Source organism: Spermophilus citellus (assembly GCF_964194105.1).
Source record: "Spermophilus citellus genome assembly, chromosome: 2".
In the NCBI taxonomy this organism is placed as follows: Eukaryota; Metazoa; Chordata; class Mammalia; order Rodentia; family Sciuridae; genus Spermophilus; species Spermophilus citellus.
In genome coordinates, this window is record NC_138183.1 from 14,527,653 (window position 1) to 14,549,557 (window position 21,905).

Consider the following 21,905-nt stretch of genomic DNA (forward strand, 5'->3'; position numbering starts at 1 on the left):
ATGCTGAAAAATGCCCAATGAGTGTATATATGTGGAGAGGTACTAGCATCCAGTGTGGCTATTCACATTTTTCTTTATTTTATTTTATTTTTATTTATTTATTTATTTTTTTTTAAAGAGAGAGTGAGAGACAGTGAGAGAGAGGGAAAGAGAGAGAGAATTTTTTTTTAATATTTATTTTTTAGTTATTGGCGGACACAACATCTTTGTTTGTATGTGGTGCTGAGGATCGAACCCGGGCCGCAAGCATGCCAGACGAGCACGCTACTGCTTGAGCCACATCCCCAAGCCTATTCACATTTTTCTATATTTCATTTTAGTTATCTTTTTAAAGAACTATAGAGATATGATTCACATAAAATAAAATCACCAATTTTAAGTGTTCTATGAATTTTGGCAAATGTGTATTAATTACTATCATAATCAAGGTATTTTTTTTTGGTGTGTATGTGGACAGTTCTAGGCTCATGTAACCGTCACCACAATCAGAATAAAGACCAGTTCCATACTGCCAAGACAGTCTCTTCTGGTGCTTCTTTGCGGTCAAACCCTCTCTTTGCCCCAAACCTCTTGGCAACTAGTGTTCTGTTTTTCCATCCCTATAATTTTGCTTTTCCCAGAATGCCACTTAAATGGAATCACACAGTAGACATTCTTTTGAGACTGGCTTCTTTGTCTCCACAAGTCTCTGAAACTCCTTCATGTCCTTGTGTGGGACCTGGTAGTTGAGGACTTTCCTATTATCAATGTGCACTATTTGTCCATTGACCCTGTGAAGGACATTTGGGTTCTTACCAGGCTTTCATGATTAATAATAAAGCTGCAGTAAACATCTGGGTGCAGGTTTTTGTGTGACCTCAGGTTTTCCTATTTTTTTTTTTTTTTTTAGGATAAACATCTAGTATTGCTGAGTCACATGGTAATTGTAGGTTTTTGGTAAGAAGCTGCCAAAGGATTTTCTGGCATGAATGTGATTTTGCATTCCTATGGGCAGAGGAGGTTTCCATTTGTTCTCATTCTCATCAGCATTTGGTATGGTCAATTAAAAAAAATTAGCCATTCTAATAGGTGTGTATTGGCATTTCATTGTCATTTTAATTTGTATTTCCCTAAAAGCTGAGGTGTTTAAAATCTTTTCTTACACCTATTTACCATCTGTATTTCTTCTGTTGTCACATTTGCTGTTCAGATCTTCAGATACAATGTAGAACAGGAATAGTGGGAGTGGATCTCCTTTCCTTATTATTGACTTTAGGGCAGATAAAAAATTCAGGTTTTTTTTTTTTATCTTTAGTTAAACATGTATTGTTTTTAGTAGATGTATGGCTTTTTTTTGTAGATGCCTTAGCAGATTAATGAAATTTCCTTTACTTAATAGTTTGATATAATCCCCCCCCAATGAATGGGTTTTATCCCATGCTTTTTCTGCATCTATTAATAAGATCATATTATTTTTTATTCTTTATTCTGTTGGTATGGGGATGTTTCAGTCAGATTTTTCACTGTTGTGACTAAAATATCTGACCAGAACAAGGAGGAAAAGTTTATTTGAGGGCTCATGGTTTCAGAGGTCTCAGTCCATAGAAGGCCAGCTCCATTCCTCAGAGCTCGAGGTGAGATTGAACATCATGGCCAGAGAGAGTGGCAGAGGGAAGCAGCTCACATGATGATCGGGAAGCAGTTCACATGTTGATCAGAAAGCGGAGAGACTCCACTTGCCAGATACAAGTATGTACCCCAAAGCCGCAACCCATGCCCCACCTCCTCCAGCCACACCCTACCACTTCAGTTACCTCTCAGTTAATCCCTGTCAGGGGATTAATTCACTGGTTGGGTCAACACTCCTACAACTCCTAATCATTTCTCCTCTGAACCTTCTTGCATTATCTCACACATGAGCTTTTGGGGGACACCACGTCTAAACCACAGCAGTAGATTACGTGGATTGACATTCATGTAGCGAATTAGCTTTGTACTGCAGGGATGAAGTCCACTCATAATGCATAAATAAATTTACTCAGATTACCAAAATTTAGTTGAAGATTTTCTGTTTATGTTCATGAAGGCTTTGGTGGACAATTTTCCTGTAATATTTCTTTCTAGTTTGGGTGTTAGAGTAGTGCTGCTTTCATACAAACATGTGGGAAAGATTCCTCATCTTCTGTTTTTTTTTTTTTTTTTGTACTGGGGATTGAACCCAGAGGTGCTTACCACTGAGATATATCTTCAGCCCTTTTTATTTTTAGACGGAGTCTCGCTAAGTTGCTTAGGGTTTCACCAAGTTGCTGAGGCTGGCTTTGAACTTTTTTTTTTTTTTAATACTTTTTTCAGTAGTAGTTGGACACCATACCTTTATTTTATTTATTTATTTTTATGTGCTGAGGATCGAACCTAGTGCCTTACACATGCTAGGCGAGCATTCTACCACTGAGCCACAACATTAGCCCTGGCTTTGAACTTGTGACTCTCCTGCCTCAGCCCCCCATTACAGGCATGCGCCACCATGCCTGGCCCTCATTTTCTGTTTTCTGGAGAAGATTGGGTAGACTTGGTATTGTTTTTTTTTCTTTAAAGATTTGATAGAAATTACTACTAAAATCATCTACATCTGAAGTTTTCTTTTTAATAAGACTTTTAAGTACAAAATAAAATTTTAAAATAAATACATCAAGGGCTGGGATTGTGGTTCAGTGGTAGAGGGTTTGCCTTGCATGCATGGGGCACTGGCTTTGATCCTCAGCACCACATAAATAAATAAAATAAAGGTATTGTGTTCTACAACTAAAAAAAATACATCAAGTTAGTTTTTATTTGAATTTTGAAAAATTGTGACTTTCAAGAAATTGTTATTTAAGTTGTCTGATTTATGTGCAGAGTTATGTGCAGTATTTCTTTCTTTATGAATTGTCATGGATCTGTGTTGATGGGTCCTCTTTCATCTTTTGTTTTTCCTTTTTGTGGTACTGGGGATTGAACCCGGGGCCTCATGCATGCTAAGCAAGTGATCTACTACTGAGCAATACTGCAGCCCTCTTTCATTTTTTCTTTTTTTTCTTTATTTTTTTATTGATTATTCAAAACATTACAGAGCTCATGATATATCATCTTTCATACATTAGACTCAATTGGGTTTTGAACTCCCATTTTTACCCCAAACATAGATTGCAGAATCACGTCTGTTACATACTCACATTATTGCATAATGGCATGTTAGTGACTGTTGTATTCTGCTACCTTTCCTATCCCCTACTATCCCCCCTCCCCTCCCCTCCCCTCCCATCTTCCCTCTCTACCTCCTCTGCTGTTGTTCAATTCTCTCCCCTTTTTTTCCCCTTTTTCATTTTTTCAAAAACATTTTTTCTAGTTGTCGATGGACCTTTATTTTATTTATTTATATGTGGTGCTGAGAATCGAACCCAGTGCCTAACACATACTAGGCAAGCGCTCTGCCACTGAGCTAAGGCCCCAGCCCTCTTTCATTCTTTTTTTTTTTTTTTAAAGAGAGAGTGAGAGAGGAGAGAGAGAGAGAGAGAGAGAGAGAGAGAGAGAGAGAGAGAGAGAATTTTTAATATTTTATTTTTTAGTTCTCGGCGGACACAACATCTTTGTTGGTATGTGGTGCTGAGGATCGAACCCGGGCCGCACGCATGCCAGGCGAGCACACTACCTCCTGAGCCACATTCCCAGCCCTCTTTCATTTTTTATATTAGTAATTTGTATCTTCTTTGTTCTTTGCCAGTCTTGCCAGAGTTATATGAATTTCATTGATCATTTTGAAAGAACCTGCTTTTAAAATTGATTTTTCTCCATTGTTTTTCTGTTTTCCATTTCAGTGATTTCTGAAGTTTATTGTATCTTTCTTTCTGCTCAGTTTGCTTTCTGTTCAGTTTGCTCTTTTCCTGGCATCTCAAGGTAGAAGTTTAGATTGATTTGAGGCCTTCCTTCTTTTCTAAAGCATTTGATAGTATAAATTTCCCTGGAGCATTGATTTAGCTGCATTCTACAAATTTCAATATATTGTATTTTCATTTTTGTTTAATTCAAAATGTCTCCTAATTTCCCTTGAGGCTTCCTCTTTGATCAATGAATTGTTTAGAAATGTGTCATTTAATGTCCAAGTGTTTGTAGATTGTTCAGTTTTTTTTCTGTTATTGATTTTTAGTTTAGTTTCGTTATGGTCAGAGAACATAGTTTGGTTTCAGTTCTTCTAAATCTGTTAAAGTTTGTTTTGCGACCCAGGATATCTTACAAGTGTTCCATGCTTGCTTGAGTTACTGGGTAGTATTTTATAAATGTAAGTCAGATTCTGCTGGTGGATTGATGAAAGAGGAGTATTGATACCACCAATTATACTTGAGTTATTGTCCATTTCCTCCTTCAGTTCTATTAGTTTTTACTTTATGAATTTGAAGGCATGGTATTAGGTTTGTGTACATTAGGACCTTAGAGTTTTCATTATGTAATGTCCCTCTGGGTCCTTGAATAATTCTCTTTGCTTTGTACTCTACAGTTTCTGGTATTAATTGCCATTTGAGCTTTCTTTTATTTGGTGTTCACATGGAATATATTTTTTCCTATTCTTTCATTTATTTATTTATTTTGGGGGGATATTGGAGATTGAACCTGGGGACATGAACCACTGAGCCACATCCCTGGCCCATTTTGGCATTTTATGTAGAGACAGGGTCTCACTGAGTTGCTTAGTGCTTCACTTTTGCTTCTGCGTTGGCCTCCTGAGCCGTGGGGACTACAGGCATGTGCCACTGCACCCAGCTATTCTTTTACTTTTAACCTATCTCTATCATTATATTTAAAGTGAGTTTCTTGTGGGTGGCATAAAACTATTTTTAAAATCTGTTCTTACAATCTCTGTATTTTAATTGGTGTGTTTATTCCATTTACATTTAATATATATGAAAGTGTTTTGATTTAGACCTATTTTTTATTCTTCTGTTTCCCTTTTCAAACCTCTTTTAGATCATTTGAATTATTTTGTATTCCATTTAGACTTATGTAATTGTTTTTGGAACATATCTCTTTGTATAGTTTATTTAAAAAGATTACAAATTTTAAGTCGGTACTTTTGAGATTACTACACACATCTACACATACAAGGAGCTTTACTACTGCTCATCTCCGATAGGTATTATATCAACATACACTGAAAACCCTACCTGATCCTTTTACAATGTTGTTTTCAACTGTCATATATAAATGTTTTAAAGAGCTAGGTATCCAGATATTACCATTTGTTTTTCTCTTTCTTCCATTTCCAGAGTTCTGCATTCTCTTCTGGTATCATTTCCCTTCAATCTGAAACACTTCCTTTATCATTTCTTTCAGAACAGTCATTGCCAATGCACCTATTTGCTTTCCCTTAATTTGAGAATGTCTTCATTTTACCTTTCTTTCTCAGGATATTTTTGGTGGATATAAAATTCTGCATGGTGATGTCTTTGAGCAGTTTAATATTTCCCCCTGCCCCTGTATTTTTTAAAAAATAATTTTAATTTGTTCTTTTTAGTTATAATGACAGTAGAATGTATTTTGGCACATCATACATATGTGGAGTACATAGCCCCTGTAGTTTTGAAGGAAAGGTGAGCTGTCATTTGAATCATTATTCCTTCCCCATGTGTAATACGTCAGTTTCCTCAGGCGTTCGAGAGTTGTTTTTGGTCTTCAGTGTTCATCAATGTGTGAGGAGGGTATGTTTCTTTGAGCTTATCTTGTTTAGTGTTTAGTAAGCTCCTTGAATCTGCATATCTTATGCCTTTTTCAAAATCAGAAAGTTGAAAAGTATCATTTCTTCAAATATTTTTTCTGTACTGCACTCTTTCACCAATTTTTCATCTATTTTTTCAGGCATTGTGGTGAATGTTGGATCTTTGGTCGTTGTCATAGAGGCTGGGCTAATTTATTTCAAGTTTTCTTTTCCCTTTGTTTTCATATTGGAGGGTTCTTGTTGATCTCTTTTCAAGTTCATCTCCATTTTTTTTAAGCCCATCTACTCAACTTGTTATTTGGTTCTTGTATTTTTCAGTCTAAAAATTTCTGTTTGGCTCTCTTTTATATTTCTTGACTGAGACTATATCTTTCTATTCATTTTGAGACTATTCATCCTGTGGCTTGGATCATGGTTTTACCTCTTAGAAATATCCTAGGCCTTTAAAAGGTGTTCCCTTTTGATATAGTCAAATGCATTTATCTTCTTTTCACAAAAACCTGAACTCAACTTTATTATCCATATGTTAGAATGAAGAAACCAAGGCTCAGAAGGGGTAGCATGTCTAGGATTCAGTGTGTAACGTGTACATTGAACTTAGTATTGTCACAAAGCCCCTCGTCTTTCTGGTTTGGCTGAGAACTGATCTTGAGTAGCGACTTTGTGAATGGGAAGGGGACAACAGACACATGACTTACAGTGTGGGCAGACACTGGGTTAGTAAAACATCAGCTCTCTTTACATAACACAAATAGTCTTAAAAAAGACTGTATTCATTTATTATTACTTCAAATTTATTTTATTTTTTATTAAGGAATTTAAATTCAAGAGATAAAAAGGGTATAGAGCATACTACCAGATGAATGCCATTGTATCAAGCCAGTAAGCATGCATTCATAGCCCTGAATATACAGCGTGTTTTTAATTATAGTCACATTCTGTGCAGTAGATCACTAGAGCTTATTCTGACTGAAACTTTGTCCCTTTGATTAACATCTTTCCTTTCCCCACTTACACCCTCCTTCCCCTGCCTTGTATAGTAACCTGTCATATAGAATCTATGCCATGGTATTATTTAACAGTGCATCTTGATAATAATGAATAAGCCAAGTGGTCTCTCACTCTTTTTTTGTGACTTTATAGTATTACATTGAGTGGATATATTATAATTTACTTAATGATGAACTAGTTGACTTTTTTTTTTAAAGAGAGATTAATATTTATTTATTATTATTATTTTTTAGTTCTCGGCGGACACAACATCTTTGTTGGTGTGTGGTGCTGAGGATCGAACCCGGGCCGCACGCATGCCAGGCGAGCGCGCTACCCCTTGAGCCACATCCCAGCCCCCACTAGTTGACTTTTTTTTTTTTTTTTTAAAGAGAGAGTGAGAGAGGAGAGAGAGAGAGAGAGAGAGAGAGAGAGAGAGAGAGAGAGAGAGAGAGAGAATTTTTTAATATTTATTTTTCAGTTCTCGGCGGACACAACATCTTTGTTGGTATGTGGTACTGAGGATCGAACCCGGGCCGCACGCATGCCAGGCGAGCGCGCTACCGCTTGAGCCACATCCCCAGCCCACTAGTTGACTTTTAATGATTTAAATTAAAATAAATTTTGTTGTTGTTGTCAATGAGACCTTTATTTTATTTATGTGTGGTGCTGAGAATTGAACCCAGTGCCTCACACATGCTAGGCAAGCACTCTACCACTGAGCTACAACCCCAGCCCCATTAATAATTTAAATTAACCATGGACTTTTTGACTTCAAAAACTTTTAAAAGTATGACATATGACATACATATGGGAACATATACATGTGTGACTAGTTCAATGACTTATCAAAGAAAGACCATATACTGTAATCATCACCAATGACAAGAAATGGACGATTCAGTACTCTGTGGCTCCTTCCAAATGCCATCCACTTTTTGTCTCTAAAGGTAACCACTACCCTGGACTGACTTTCAGTCCCTGCTTAGCCTGTGCCTCTGTCATTCTCTTTCTTGTGGTGCTACAAGGGTATCTTTTTCATAAGGCAGAGACTCAAAGGTAAAAAATTAAGCAGAGAAGAAGAATGTGGGGGACGGTGGAAGGACTCGGAGAAGATTTAGCTATTTAAGCATGCAGATATAAACATTTGAGGGAGGTGCTTTAGTGCGCATTCTGTTCTTGGAGTTAGGTTAGCCCTCCCAGCAAATCTTGCAGACCAACCAAACCAATCAAATATTTTCTTTTGGCAGTGAGGTTTAGTGACAGATTATAGTCACTGGAGACACCACAGCGTAGGAGTCCCAGTTCTTGGCTGGTGGTGTGGTCTTTGATCATGGGTACAGCAGCAGGGTGTGCTTTCATGGTGTGTTTCAGGACTGAGAGACTCTGGACACCAGATGTGGGCCAGTGCTTTTAGACATGATAGGTTCTCAGGATCAGTCCTCTTCATACGCCCCCCTTCCCCAAGCTTTTATTTTTGACAAATTTCAAAATTTTATGGTAAAGTTGTAAAATGATACAGCACTCTAGATTCTTCATCCAGATTGAACAGTTAATAATTCTTAGATTTGTGTTCTCCCTTTTGGTCCTCTTTCCCCACTCAAGGGAGAGTTAGTTACGGATATCATGACACTCCCTTTAGTACTTCAGCACGGGTCTCTTAGAATGTTATCCTACAAGATCAGAATGCTGTAACCTGATATCAAGTTTTTATTATCATCCTATAACATTTTTTGAGATTCAGTTGCATGCAGCACTCATGCTTTTCTAACCTCTAACACCTTTCGCTTCAGATTGTCATCAAGATGTTTGAAGAGTTGAGGTCTGTTGTTTTGCAGAATGTCCTTCAACTTAAATTTGTCTGATTGACTCCTCTTCATTAGATTTGGGTTAATGGTTATAGAAAGGAGCACTTTAGATAGAATTAATTGCTCTCAGTGATTTATTTCAGGAGACACATGATGTCAGTTTGTCCCATCAATGTGATATTAGATATATTTTCTTGATTAAGCTGATACATGCAAGATTCTAAGTTATAAAGGTACCTTTTCATTTGTAGGTACTAAGCCATCTGTGGGAGGATATCTTGGGACTGATATCCTGTTCTCCAGTGATTTTTCGCCTAATGCCTTATATTACCTGAATCAATCATTGCTTTAGAAGTTGCATGATAGTGATTTTCTTTTTCTGTTATTCTTCATTTATTAACTGGGTTTCTTTTGTAAAGGAGACTCCCCTTTTCCTTTCTTCCTTCCCCATCTCATTCTGTCTTATCATGTGGACTCATGAATTTTTTTTTATTTAGTTGTTCTTCATTTCTATCATTATTCATTTTTATGCTCAAATTTGGCTGGTGGGACCTACTTAATCTTCTGGGTTGATATTACTGTAGCAAAGGTAAACTCTCTGTATTTAACATTTGAATTCATTTTGTAGCCTTAGAAGCTGTGGGGATTAATATAGGACTCATCAGTTAGATGCTCTGCCTTTTGTTTGCCTTAGATAACCTTTCTGTGCTCATTTTCCAGCAAATCACTGAGTTGAAGAAAGAAAACTTTAACCTGAAGCTCCGTATCTATTTCCTTGAGGAGAGGCTGCAACAGGAACTTGATGGCCCCACTGAACACGTCTACAAAACTGTGAGTGGCCCACTTCTACTGTCTTCCCTGTGTCTGTTCTCACAGTCATTCCAAGCAGATATTTGATTGATTTTGTTCCTAGAGTTGGCATGAATAGATGGAGACGCTAGCATTCGATTTGGATTGATTACAGGGAGCATAAAGATACTAGGCTGACCCTCATGTTAAGCAAATAGGTACATGATTAATTTTAAGGAAGTCTTTTACTCTCTCTCAAACGTCAGAATTCTGAGCCACTGTCTTTTTATCTCAGTTGCCTTTTTATAATTATTTACTTGGAAGCAGGCAGTGGAATGATAGAATGGCTTTGGATTTAAGTCCTACTGTTACCAATTAACTGGGGTAACTTCAGGCAAGTCACTTTAGCTCTCTGGGCTTGTTTCCAGAGTTGAGTGATAATCCCTGTGTCATAGAGTTGTTTGTGTGGATTAAAAAGGGATGACAGATGGAAAGCTCCGGCACGGGGTCAGTGCTGGATAATTATCAGCATAGTCTTATCGAGGCTTCCTCTGGCCACCCCAAGTTAGGATTGTCAGTTTTTCCTGTGATTTGACTCTTCTGTATTCTCAAGCTCTTGCTTAGAACTGTCAGGAAAAAAAAAAAAAGTTTATTCCTATTTGAAGTCTTGACCTGGATGTCTTTATCTGAAAACAAACCTTGGCTCTGAGAGTTGAAAAAAGAACTTGGCTTTCTTGAAAAGACAGGAGTATAAACAATATTTCGGTGCCCCCTGTTTTTAGCTTTTTCTAGTAGATTAGCCCTTGGCCTGGGAATTATTCCATCTTTTCTCCTCTGAAGTTTATACCAGTGGAAACTTTTGAAGGAGGAAAAACAACTCTCCTTGAATGTCAGTGGAGGAGCATAAATGGGCTTTTCTTGAAGAGAGCTTGTATTGTCATTTGCAGGAATTGAAAATCTCCCTTGTCCCTGAAGGCACAGTTTTCTTTCTTCATAGGGGTGGGGGTGCAAAGATGACAAGGCTGTCCCGTTTTCTTGAAGGGAATGGTGATGCAATCAGAATTTGAAAGAAAAAGCAGTAGTTTGAAACCTTTTTTGTGTAAGTATTGTGGCCATGCATCTTGGAACTTCTGGGGTTATTGGAAACCACACTGTCAGGCACCTGTCCGGCACCATCTTGGGTGTTTGGGCATCTCAGGACAGCCCTGTGCAGTGGAGGTTATCCTCATCTTATACGGGAGGAAACAGATGCTCAGGGAAGATCAGTAGCTTGGTTGATATCATTTAGCGAGGTATGAGGCAGATTTTGAGTGCAGGTATGCTTACCTCAGTGTACCATGCTGCTTCACCTGTTTTTTTCCCTGTTGTCTGTGTAGATGGACTGATACAGTTACCTCCCTCCCAGTTAACTATGTGGGTAGGTGCACATGATTCAGAACTCATAAAACAGAAAAGGGACACACTGAAAAGGGCTCCTATGTCTACTCAATATGATTGATCGATTGTGTGTGTGTGTGTGTGTGTGTGTGTGTGTGTGTGCATGTGTATGAGTAAACCTGTTATACATAAGAACAAGCATGTTCTGCCCGGTTCCTTGTATTTTTCATTTAATTATGTCTTAGATATCTTTGTTTGTTTGTTTGTTTCTTTTTTTTTTTTTTTTTGTAGCAGGGATTAAACTCAGGGGTGCTTAACCACTGAGCCATATCCCCAGCCTTTTATTTATTAAAAAAGATTTTGAGACAGGGTCTCATTAAGTCCTAGGACCTTGATAAGTTGCTGAGGCTGACTTTGAACTTGCAATCCTCCTGCACCAGCCTCCAAAGCCTCTGGGATTATAGGCATGTGTCACTGTGCCCAACACTTAGATTTATCTTTTCTTGGTAGTTTAAGAACTTCTCATTTTTTATAGCCTTATAATAGTCCATTTTATACTTAGAAAATGTTCTGACTTTTGGTTTGGAAATCACTATCATTTATATAAGCTTATAACTTAAGATATTGGCCATGTCGGGTCTCATGTTTAAATCTGCTAGGTTGGGTTCCATTTGGCTCATCACAAAACAGAGCTCTTAGAACATATCAGTCCACTCGGTCCCTGCAGCTCTGTTTTGTGAGAGTTGGGAAGGGCACGCTGCATTGGAGGGTGTTTCTGCAGTTTCCATAGAGCCACACTTGAGGCACTCAGTGTCCTGGCCTATTGCAAAAGTCAGTTTCTTTTAGAAAAAGTTCTGCCTCATAGGTGACATCTTCAGTTCCTGTTGTGCACAGTGAAGAGGGTAATGTTGACTTCCTGTGCCAGCTGAGTCAGTCCTCAGAGCCCCCAGGCACGTGGGCTTTGTGCTTTCCACTTGACACTCGAGGGGTCTGAGAGGCGGAGCATGGCTTTCTCATCCTGACCGCGTGCTGGAGAACAGGCACAGGCCGCATCTCCAGATTTGTGCCTTCTGTGAGCATGAAGGCAGGGCCTGGGGCGGTCTTGTTTGCTCCAGTGTCCTCATTGTTTGTTCTGTCACAGGCCCAGGGGAAGTGCCTGCAACAGGAAGGAGTGAACAAGCGAGTGTCCGCTGACTGTGGTCTCCTTCTGGGGAAGTGTACAGGTGGAATTTGAACCTGTGGGTCCTTCTGGTCCCATGTTCAAGACTTCCATTTTATTAGTACTTTTAACTTGGAGTGCTCATTCCCTCAGAACTGCTTGGCAGGAAGAAGGGAGCAATGTCCTCTGTGACTCTAAATTTTACTGGAAATAATAATAACGATAGATTATAATTATTAATAACTCTTAATATTATTACTATTATTATTATTATTAGGTACTTGGGATTGAACTCAGGGATGTTTTACCACTGAGCTACATCCCAGTCCTTTTTAAAATTTCCAGACAGGGTCTAAATTGATGAGGATCTTGCTGGATTTGTGATCCTCCTTCCTCAGCCTTCCTAGTCTTTGGGATTATAGGTGCATGCCACCACATCTGACTGGTTATTTTTAGTTGAAATAATACATGTGTCATGGAGTAGAATATAATATTGTCATTAATTATTAAAATGAAACAGGAGAGTGAATTTAGAGGAATCTTGGAATGCGAACTCTGTACTCTGAACCCCTGTCTCTGCTGCATGCATTCTTCTCATCATTCTCTCTGGGATACATGAGGGGATAGGTTTGAGAAGCCCGCCTTTGCTCCACTGTCTCATGTTGTGTTCTGTCTAAGACCCTGTCTGAATCTCACGTGAGTTGTGGTGTGTGAGGATGGTGTGTGTCTCACTTTGTTCCCGTCAATTAAGAGAAAGCTGGTTGGAGAACACTGTCCCTTAGTGTCAGCCTGCTCCATGTGGTGTGGCTTTTTTGTGAGTACCCTGAAATCTTATATCTAAGCCAGGCAAACTATGATGTGGTCTCCCACTTACCCGTTCCCAGGTTTTATTTATTTTGTTTAAGCTGTAGCATGTTCTCACTGCTACAACCACCACATGCATGATTGTAAACAACCAGAAGTAATTGCCTGGAATGGTAAAAGCAAACTGTAAATTTGCTTGGCGGAAGGCAAACAATTTTTAAATCAGCCTCACTTGTATGACATTTATGCCTCGATATTTGAATGCTCTGGCTGTTAGAAGCTTGCAGCATTTACATAATTGTTCCAAGTCTAGAGAAACCCAGGGCTCTCTTTTGAGACCACCAGTGTTTAATAATTCCCTTTTCCCTGTGCCTTGAGGCTAATGAGGGCTTCAAATCTAACATCTGCTGTTAAAGCATTGCAGGGTCTGTCTGTGTGGGGGGCGGCGCGCCCACCGATGAGATCTCGAGTCTTAACGCTGCTGCTTTTCTTTCCTTATCTCATCTGGAAGAACATCGAGCTCAAGGTGGAAGTAGAAAGTCTGAAGCGGGAGCTGCAGGAGAGAGAGCAGCTGCTCATCAAAGCCTCGTGAGTACGGTCGTGCTGCCCAGCTGGGAGGTCACCCGGGCTTTCCACGGCGGGCGCTAGGCTGGTCAGTAACTGCTTTTCTAAGCCAGTTGTTCTCTGATTGGCCTCCAAGGACTCCAAGGAAGTTTTGGTTTTATTTAATTACTAATTTTTCAACGAACTAGCCTAGAGAAATGAACAGGTCTTAAGTGCAGTATGGTGAATTTTCCCCAAGCAAACACACCCGGGGAACCACCCAGACCAGGAAGGAGAACGTTATGGGTTTGAAGCCTCCTTGTGCTTCTCCCCAAGGTAACCACTGTTTTGATCACTCTTGTCATGATTGCTTAGTTTTCCCTGGTTTTCAACTTCATATAATTGGAATTATACAATAATGTATTCTTTTGTGTCTAGCTTCTTTCCTTAGCAATATATTTGTGAGATTCATCTGTTGTTAATTGTGTCAGTGGATCATTCATTGTAATTGCTGTCAAAGTCAAGGGGGCACCGTGGCGCACACCTGTAATCCCAGGGAGGCTAAGACAGGAGGATCAAGAGTTCAAAGCCAGCCTCGGGGAGGCTCTGAGCCTCAACTCAGTGAGACCTCGTCTCTAACTAAAATACAAAAAAGGGCTGGGGATGTGGCTCAGTGGCTGAGTGCCCCTGGGGGAAAAAAAGTCAAGGGGTCCTGGTGGGTGAGGCAAGGAAGCAGAGGGTGAGGTAACTATTTAGAAAATCTGTTACAGGCCCTAGGATCCTTATAATGTTTTGTTTGAAAGGGGTTCTGTTACTTAAAAAAAAATTGAAATATTTTAGTATTTCCATTAATTAGTTCAATATTCAAATGTTAATGTATTTGTTGAACAACAGCACAGTTTAGAGAACACAGCCTGCAGTCAGCTGCTTCTCCATTCATCCATCAACATTTATTACGTAATGACTTGTGTCATACACTGAGGACCTGAAAAGAGACACTACCTCCTCCCAGAACTCACTGGAGCTGCTGAGTGGTTTATATTCTGTGAATGAGTGGAGTGTGGAGGGGCAGTGATGGAGGGCATTTTGGGGGAAAGTGGGGCTCGATTTGCCTCCAAGAGTGGAATACGACTTCCCAGGGCTGCCTCCCTGAGGCCGGCTGGAAGCTCACGTGGGCATGCTCCCTTTATCATGGAAGCAGAGCTCCTGCTGGGCGTGGTGGGCTCTTTGGCTTGGGACATAGCTGCTCCGTGCCAGCCCAGGGTAGCTCCTCTCACTGCCATAGTCTGGCAGCTGGACATTGGTCTGTGTTGGCTTTGAGCAGATGAGAGGTTCCCAGGCCTGGGCTTCTCCTCTGAGCTATGCTAAACTTGCACAGGCAGCATTTTTCTGAATGCGTAAATGAATAAATATAAGCAGATTAAAAGTCTTTGTTATTATTTTTTTTTAAAGAGTTTTTTTTTTAAGAGAGAATGAGAGAGGAGAGAGAGAGAGAGAGAGAGAGAGAGAGAGAGAGAGAGAGAGAGAGAGAGAGAGAATTTTTAATATTTATTTTTTAGTTCTCGGCGGACACAACATCTTTGTTGGTATGTGGTGCTGAGGATCGAACCCGGGCCGCACGCATGCCAGACGAGTGCGCTACCGCCTGAGCCACATTCCCAGCCCATGTTATTATTTATTTATTTGTTTATTTTTGGAAGCATGTAATTCTCAACTGTGAGGCAAATCTACTTTCCTAGGCCTGGAGATCAATAATAGAATTTAGTGTGTTTCCTGTACATTGCAGGCCTGCAGGTCTTGACCAGGCCTTGTTATTAGCTGAGCATGTGCATAGGGAAACACCAGTTGACAAGGTCTCATGTGCACGCTTCAGGGACAGCATGCAGCATGGAGTGCTCGGGGCCTTGCACACAAGTTTGTGTGCATATATTTTCCAATCTTGCCAGGCTGGTGTTCAAGGCTCTTTGCCATCTGACCAGCAGATGCTGTCTCCGTTGGATGGGTCAGCTGTTGTGTGCCGCACTGGACAAGGTTCCTGACGTTGCAAAGTGATGATGAAGCTTAGGTTCTAGTGGAGCTGATGGCAGTCAAGTATTTGCAACAGTAAATGCATGAATGCAAATTGGGGAAAGAGCTATACGGAGAAAATAAAGGGAGCAGTGGTTTATAGTTGCGGGAGTAGATATGTAGGTACGTAACTGGGAAGGTGAGCCTGTGAGGTGGCATTTGAAATGAAATCTGAGGTGCATGGAGGAATTGGCAGGTGAGTGGATGGAGAAGCATTGAAGGAGAAGGGAATGCGTATATGTCTTAGGAAATGAGAAGTCTAGGACCCTAGTGATTTTGGTCTTTCCCCTAAGATCAAATGAACAAGTGACACAATCAAGAGTTTTGCTCTTGAGAAGGTCACACTTCGTGCTGGAAGTGGGTGGTGGGGAGAGCGAAGGGGAAGCAAGGAGGCCAGTTAGGATGCTGTTCAGTGGGCGAGGTGAGAGCCGGGTGCTGAGTGGTGGTGGTGGGAAGGACACTCGGGCAAGCCCACAGGCCTTGGTGTGAATGAGGAGGAGAGGGCAAGGCTGGTGCCTCCTGGGATTAAGAGCATGAGCTCTGCTCGGAAACGTCGCTGGGACTTCACCACTTTAGCCTCCTCTCCACCAGCTCTGCCCTGCTACGTTGAGGGCTCCACTGGTGCTCCTGTTCTGGCGTTCTCACCTCGTCCTGGCGGGCTCTTCCCCTTTTGGTCCCCCCAGCCCAGTGCCTTCCTACTGCCTTGCCCTTGGAAAGGCTCCAGTGTGGGTCACCGAGGCTCCTCCAGTCCATGTCAGTCTCTTCAGACTCTGACTGTAACAGTAAGTCCATATGCACACCACTTTTGAGGTTAAGAACACTTTCACTCCCCTTGACATCCCATCATTATTCTGAGCAGAGCAAATCTAAAGGAGTACCCCTCATTTTATAGAGGAGAGGTTTGGGGTCTGGCAACAGGAAGGGTTCTAAGCCCTAGTCAGAAAGGTCGGAACGAGGGTGAGTTCCCCGACATGGAGCACAGCTCCAGGCTTCAGATTTTGTTTTTTGATTTTCATGCATAGATGGAAGATACCTTTGCCAATATGCTTCCCTCAGCTCTCTTTTCTGCTGTATGATTTTTGGTGGGAGTGGAATATGGGACCTGCTATAGGAAAAGCCCTTGCTTTTCCCTGAAAACTATAATTAGAATGGGAAGAATCCAGAGAGAATGTTGAGGATACAGGGTAATGAGAAAAGAGCTGGGATGTAGCTTCATGGTAGAGTGCCTGCTTTGTGTGCTCACTGGGGAAAAAAAAATAATGAGGGTAGTATTTCTAGAAGGTTCTTTCTTATGTTGGATAGAAAGCTGGATTAGAACCATTTCCCTATAGTCTCCTTATTTCCCTGTATCTCCCTATCTACCTGTTAGCCAGATTCTATAAGAAAAGCAAGGGTAGAAGGAGGGAACTAACAAGAGCTAGATCCTACTTTGTCCCAAATCCTGTTCCTAGCACTTAATGTGCTTTTTTCTTTTGATCTTCATAACAGTTACGTGAGGCAGCCAGTGTTCCCATTTGAGTGAAGAGAAAATCGAGGCTCAGAGGAGAGGGGAAACTTGCCTGAGTTGGTCACTGAGCTGGGTCTGATCTGGCTCCAGAGCTCACTCTGCCTTTCTGTGAAGTAAATGTATTTGTTTGCTCATTTTCCATTGTTATATTTATCAGTTACAATAAGGAGGCATTAAAAACAAAAGCAGTCATATTGTTGGGAGTAAATTTTATCTCCGTAGCTTTAAAACACAAACAAAAAATAATAATTCCATTAGCAGAGGAAAATTGTACCATACTGCCGAGTATAAATTTTATTGCTACAGTAACTGTAAAATACAAAGATGATAAATGAAAAGTTGGAACATTTATTATTGGGAATATATTTTATTGGTATAACTAAAACACAAACAAACTGAATAATACCAGTAGTTGTTAAAAATTGTAGTCAGCCTCTTGACAGTGTACATGATTCAGGCTGTAAAATGCCAAGGTTAGATGGGAGCTGGTGGAGGGAGGCTCTGCTCTGGTGGGTGGGGTGAGGGCAGGGGTTAAAGAGGGGAGCGATTTTATAGTGGAGGCTCCATAAAGCCCCAAGGGCTAAGACATTTGTGAGCCACCCGTGGCAGGAACTTGGGGCCAGAAAAACCCTCTGTCTGTGGCACAGGATGGAGGGCACGGGATGGAGCGAGTCTGGCATCCTTTTAGCCCTCTCTCATGCCCCTCGAGGGGCCATAGAAATGATTGTAAGTCACTGTGAGTTTTCCGAGTACTAAAACGAGTTAAGGGAGAGGTTGCCGAGGATACTTAATGGCATTAATCAGGAGGTGGAAATGATGGCCCTGGTTCTGGCTGTGGGGGGGGGGGTGGGGGGGTGGTGATGGTGGGTGGGGGGTGAGCTATTCCAGCTCAGAGCCCAGAAGAGGGATGGCAGGAGACCTCCTGCAGCAGCTCAGCAGGGGCCTGTGCTGCTCTGGCCTCAGAGGCAGCAGCCTCAGTGCGGTGCAGAGCACTCAGATGGAGGAAGAGGCACCCGCGTGTCAGCCATTAATTCTAAGAGGTAATCATGTCATTTTTCACATGAGGAAACTAAGGGGTAACTGGTAATTTACTGAGGCTAGGTAATGTACCCAGAGTCACGCTGGCACTAGAATAGAGCGAGACTGTGGAAGCGGATCTGTGTAGCTTCAGAGCCCATGCTCTTTACTTGTAGTTGTTCACACTGAATTCCATTAACATGATATCACAACCCTGGGGCCTTCTCCAGCCTTATTGGGGAAAGGAAAAAACAGATATAAATAAGGTCTTTATTTGCAGGCAACTCCTTTTTGAGACTTGGACAGCAAATTGGCCCTCTTGATTCTGCATTGTTCTTGGTAAAATGGTCACATGGCCTGGATGTGTGAGTGCCTGATCACAGGGTTCTCTGTTGGGGAAATTTTATATACCCCTAAAGTAGGACATGGGAGGCTAGTGGTGAAGACATTTTTTTTCTGTTGCAGTTTTTCTGAGAAACAGCTTTAGGTGGAGCCATTTCCTCTGTTATCCTGCTTTCTGGAAACCTGTAATCATTTAGAGATTGGACACAGTCTGAGTCTGCAGATCCGTGTCTGACGCGTTTTATTGTGGAGTCAGTGGTTGTGGCCCACATCTGCCCGGGTGCTATCCCCACACTGCTCAATGTGCAGAAAGGATATTCCAGGGGCCACAGTGGTTGCCTTGTATGTTTTGTGTCATCTCCCTCTTTTTTCCCTGAGAGGTAGCCTGAGCTGCAACAGATGGACCTAGCTGTATGTAAGGTGCTGTCCCCTCTTGCTGGTACAGTGTGACACTGTGCTTCTTAGCCCTCCAGATGCACTTTTGTTGCATTTGCTCCTTGGCATGTTGGTTGTTAGACCAGCTTTCCTATACCCCTGGTGGACATGACGTGTGCCTGGTCAAGAGCTTCCTGGTGGATATTCAGGCAGTAACTTCATGAGTCTTAAAAGTGTGCTTGTCCTTTGACCCACCAGTTCCCTTTCTAGGAATATACCCTAGGAAATCAATGGATGGTAGACATACAAGGATGCTTTTATCATAACACTGCTTGGCATATTAAACAATGGCACTAATGCTTATTGAATGCTTATTTCATACCAGCCACTGATCTCAGATTTTTATGAGTATTATCAAACATGTTAAATCAGAAACAATTTAAATATTTAAAATATAAGCAATTGATTTAATAAATCGTTATATTTCATACAGTAAGTTGATAGGTAGCTTTTAAAATAATGCTCTAGATTTCTATTTACTGACCCAGAAGAATGTTTATAGTTTATTAAGTAATAAGGTCAGTTCACTGATATGTATTAAATGGTTCTGTTTGTGTACAAAATGTCTGAAAGGCTACCTACTGAAATGTTGACTTAGTTATCCCGAGTGACAACGTTATGCATGAGTCTTACCTTTTTCTTATCTGTGTTTTGAAATTACATTAAAAAAAGAAAAAAGAATCTTGGCTTAGGGAGGTGGGAGAAATGACTAATAAATATTCCTTGTCTCTGGGGAGCTGCTGAAGTTACCCACAGACTCTCACCCTAATGTGTTTTGCCCTCTGCCTTTTTCTGCAGCAAAGCAGTTGAGAGCTTAGCTGAAGGTGGTGGCTCTGAAATTCAGCGGGTGAAAGAAGATGCTCAGAAGAAGGTGCAGCAGGTGGAAGATCTCCTAACCAAGAGGATACTCCTTCTGGAAGGGGCAAGTCTGCAGACCTGAGGGACTGTGCTTCCCACCACGGGTTGATGAGTGACGGGCTGGGTACAGTGTTGTTCCTAGACTGTCAAGAGTTTCAGCAGTCGCTATAGGCACCCTCACCCTTATTGAGCATCTCCTGAGTTTACTCCCCATTTTAGACACTTTGTATACAGAATTCATAACCATCATACCCTGAAAACTGGCTGCCATTGTCTTCATTCCTATATGAGACACTGAGGTTCAGAAAGAAATATTAACAGGTCCAAGTTAAATCCTAGATTTAGAGCTGTAACTGCTGGGTTTTGAACCTGTGCTTTTTTGACCACACCACTCTGTTTACTATCTGGTTTGGTCCCTTTATTATAAAGATGAGGAAGCTGAGGCCCAGAGAAGGGGAATGACTTCCTTACCTAAAGCTAGCTGAGCCTGGAACCAGAAATCCTGGCCTTTAGCCATCGCCTGCCTGTTCAGCCCCTGTCCCTCTGGCCTGACTTCATCCAACCATCCTACCAGTGCCCACTGACTGTCCTTTCTCTCTGAGGCCCTGTGTGTAGCTTCTCCTTCTACTCATTCTCAGTTATGTGTTTCCTGTGATCATGATGCAAGCCAGGATGTTTCCTGGCTAAAAAATCCTGTTTGTGTCCCGGGTTACAAAGTTTTCCTCCATTTTAACTATTATTAACTAATATGGGTTGAGCGTCCTTATCTGAAATGCTTGGGACCAAAAGTGTTTTGGATATGGGGTTTTCTTTGGATTTTAGAATATTTGCATTTACATAATAAGATATCTTGGAGGTGGAACTCATTCTCAATATGCAGTCCATTTATATTTCATATAGTACATATATTTCATATATACTTTAAGTACATAATTTCATACAATATTTTTAGTGTGCTTGTGTTTTGACCATGTCACGTGAGGTCAGATGTGGAATTTTCCACTTGTGACATCATGTTGGTACTCAGAAAGTTTCAGATTTTGGAGCATTTAGAATTTGGATTTTTTGATTAGGGATTCTCAGACTATTCTAATTATTTAATTCCTGGTCTTTGGAGTAGTTTGATCTCAATTTTTCTACCCATAACTCTGGTATCTTTTTAGTGGATGCAAAGAGAAATGGCTCCAAAAAGCACTTCTGGATGTAAAAAGCAGAGTCTGTATTGAGCAGCTGCAGCTAGCTGCCACTCAGGTTGTGTCATCAGCCCTTACCTTCCCTTGGGCCACACAGGTGTTAGGCTCAGAAAGAGCGAGAAACATCTAAGCCAAAAGTGGTCGAGTGGGACCTTTAAAAGAAGGATTTTTCTGGAGTGTAGTGAAAATATAATTATGATGCTTTGAAGTGATGCGGCTTTTGATTTGGCCTCCTGGTTTCCCCAGTGTGTGCTTCTCCATGTTTTGGCGTGCCATAACCTATCTTTGTCACCTTGGACAAGGCATTTGCCTTTCCTTTGCCTCTGCTTCTGTGAAGTGCAAAGAGTGCCGCCTGCTGTGTGGAGTAGAGGGAACCAGCATCTTCGGAGGCTGCTGGTGGGCGAGGCTCCCTCCCGGCGCTGCCTGTGCACACTACCAGTTAATCCTTTCAGTAAACTGAGGAGGCAAATAGTTTTACCACCCTTTTTCTCCTTTCTTTCTTTTTAAACAGATGATGAAGGAGGCAGAGTGGCTGAGTCATGGCTCCAGGTCCCGGGTGCACATGTCCGGTGGTCTGGCTGCCAACCCACATTCTAGAATGCTGTTCTGTACAGTTTCGGTTATAACATTTTAGGGTTGCTGAGGATCAACTGTGATATAAATAAAGCTTCTTGCTTAGAGCCTGGCATTTAGTAGGCACTTAGTAAATAGCAGGCTTTATTGTTTGTTGTCTTAGAATATGGGGGATGGTTTTTGCCAGCTTTCACTAGACTGACAGGCAAGCCTCCTGGGGAGACAGGCCTGAGGGGTACTGTGGAGGGAAAGGGCAGGGAGAAGGAAGTCAACATCTCTTGAGCTTCCTGTGATGCAACATGTTTTTAACAGAGGTTCATAGCAGCTCTTTGATGAGATAGTGGTTATTCCTGTTCTATGGATTGGAAAGCTGGGGCTCAGAAAGGTTAAGGGCCTATCTGAAGTCACATAACAAATAAGTAGGAAAGCTGGGTTTTAAACCCAGTTTGAGTTGATTTTATCTTTACAGTATAATCAGAGGCAGGGGGCTTTAATAGTTGGAGATTTAGGCCTGCTCTTAGGTTACTCGTGTGAGCACTGGAGCCTTTTCCCCTAACACAGACACTGCATGGGTGATTTATATAATTTTCTTGGTGGATTCTCTGAGCTCTCAAGAAGAACACAGAGTTTTTCACCACCTAAATCACTTTGGAAATCTAGAAAATGTACTTCAGAATTGTGTAGTCATTATCTTAAAAAGAAATGGGGGTGGGGGGGT

General features: G+C 41.2%; 1 protein-coding gene across 7 annotated transcripts in view; it reads left to right on the plus strand.

Annotated features, from left to right (window-relative positions):
* Positions 1-21,905, plus strand: part of CDK5RAP2 (CDK5 regulatory subunit associated protein 2) — a 186,339-nt gene that overhangs the window by 24,831 nt on the left and 139,603 nt on the right. For all 7 annotated transcript variants that reach the window (XM_081275219.1, XM_081275223.1, XM_081275220.1 and 4 more), the window contains exons 4-6: positions 9,244-9,354; positions 13,164-13,240; positions 19,362-19,485. In XM_081275219.1, the coding sequence (XP_081131345.1) occupies positions 9,244-9,354; positions 13,164-13,240; positions 19,362-19,485 (312 nt within the window). The remainder of the gene's footprint in view (positions 1-9,243; positions 9,355-13,163; positions 13,241-19,361; positions 19,486-21,905) is intronic.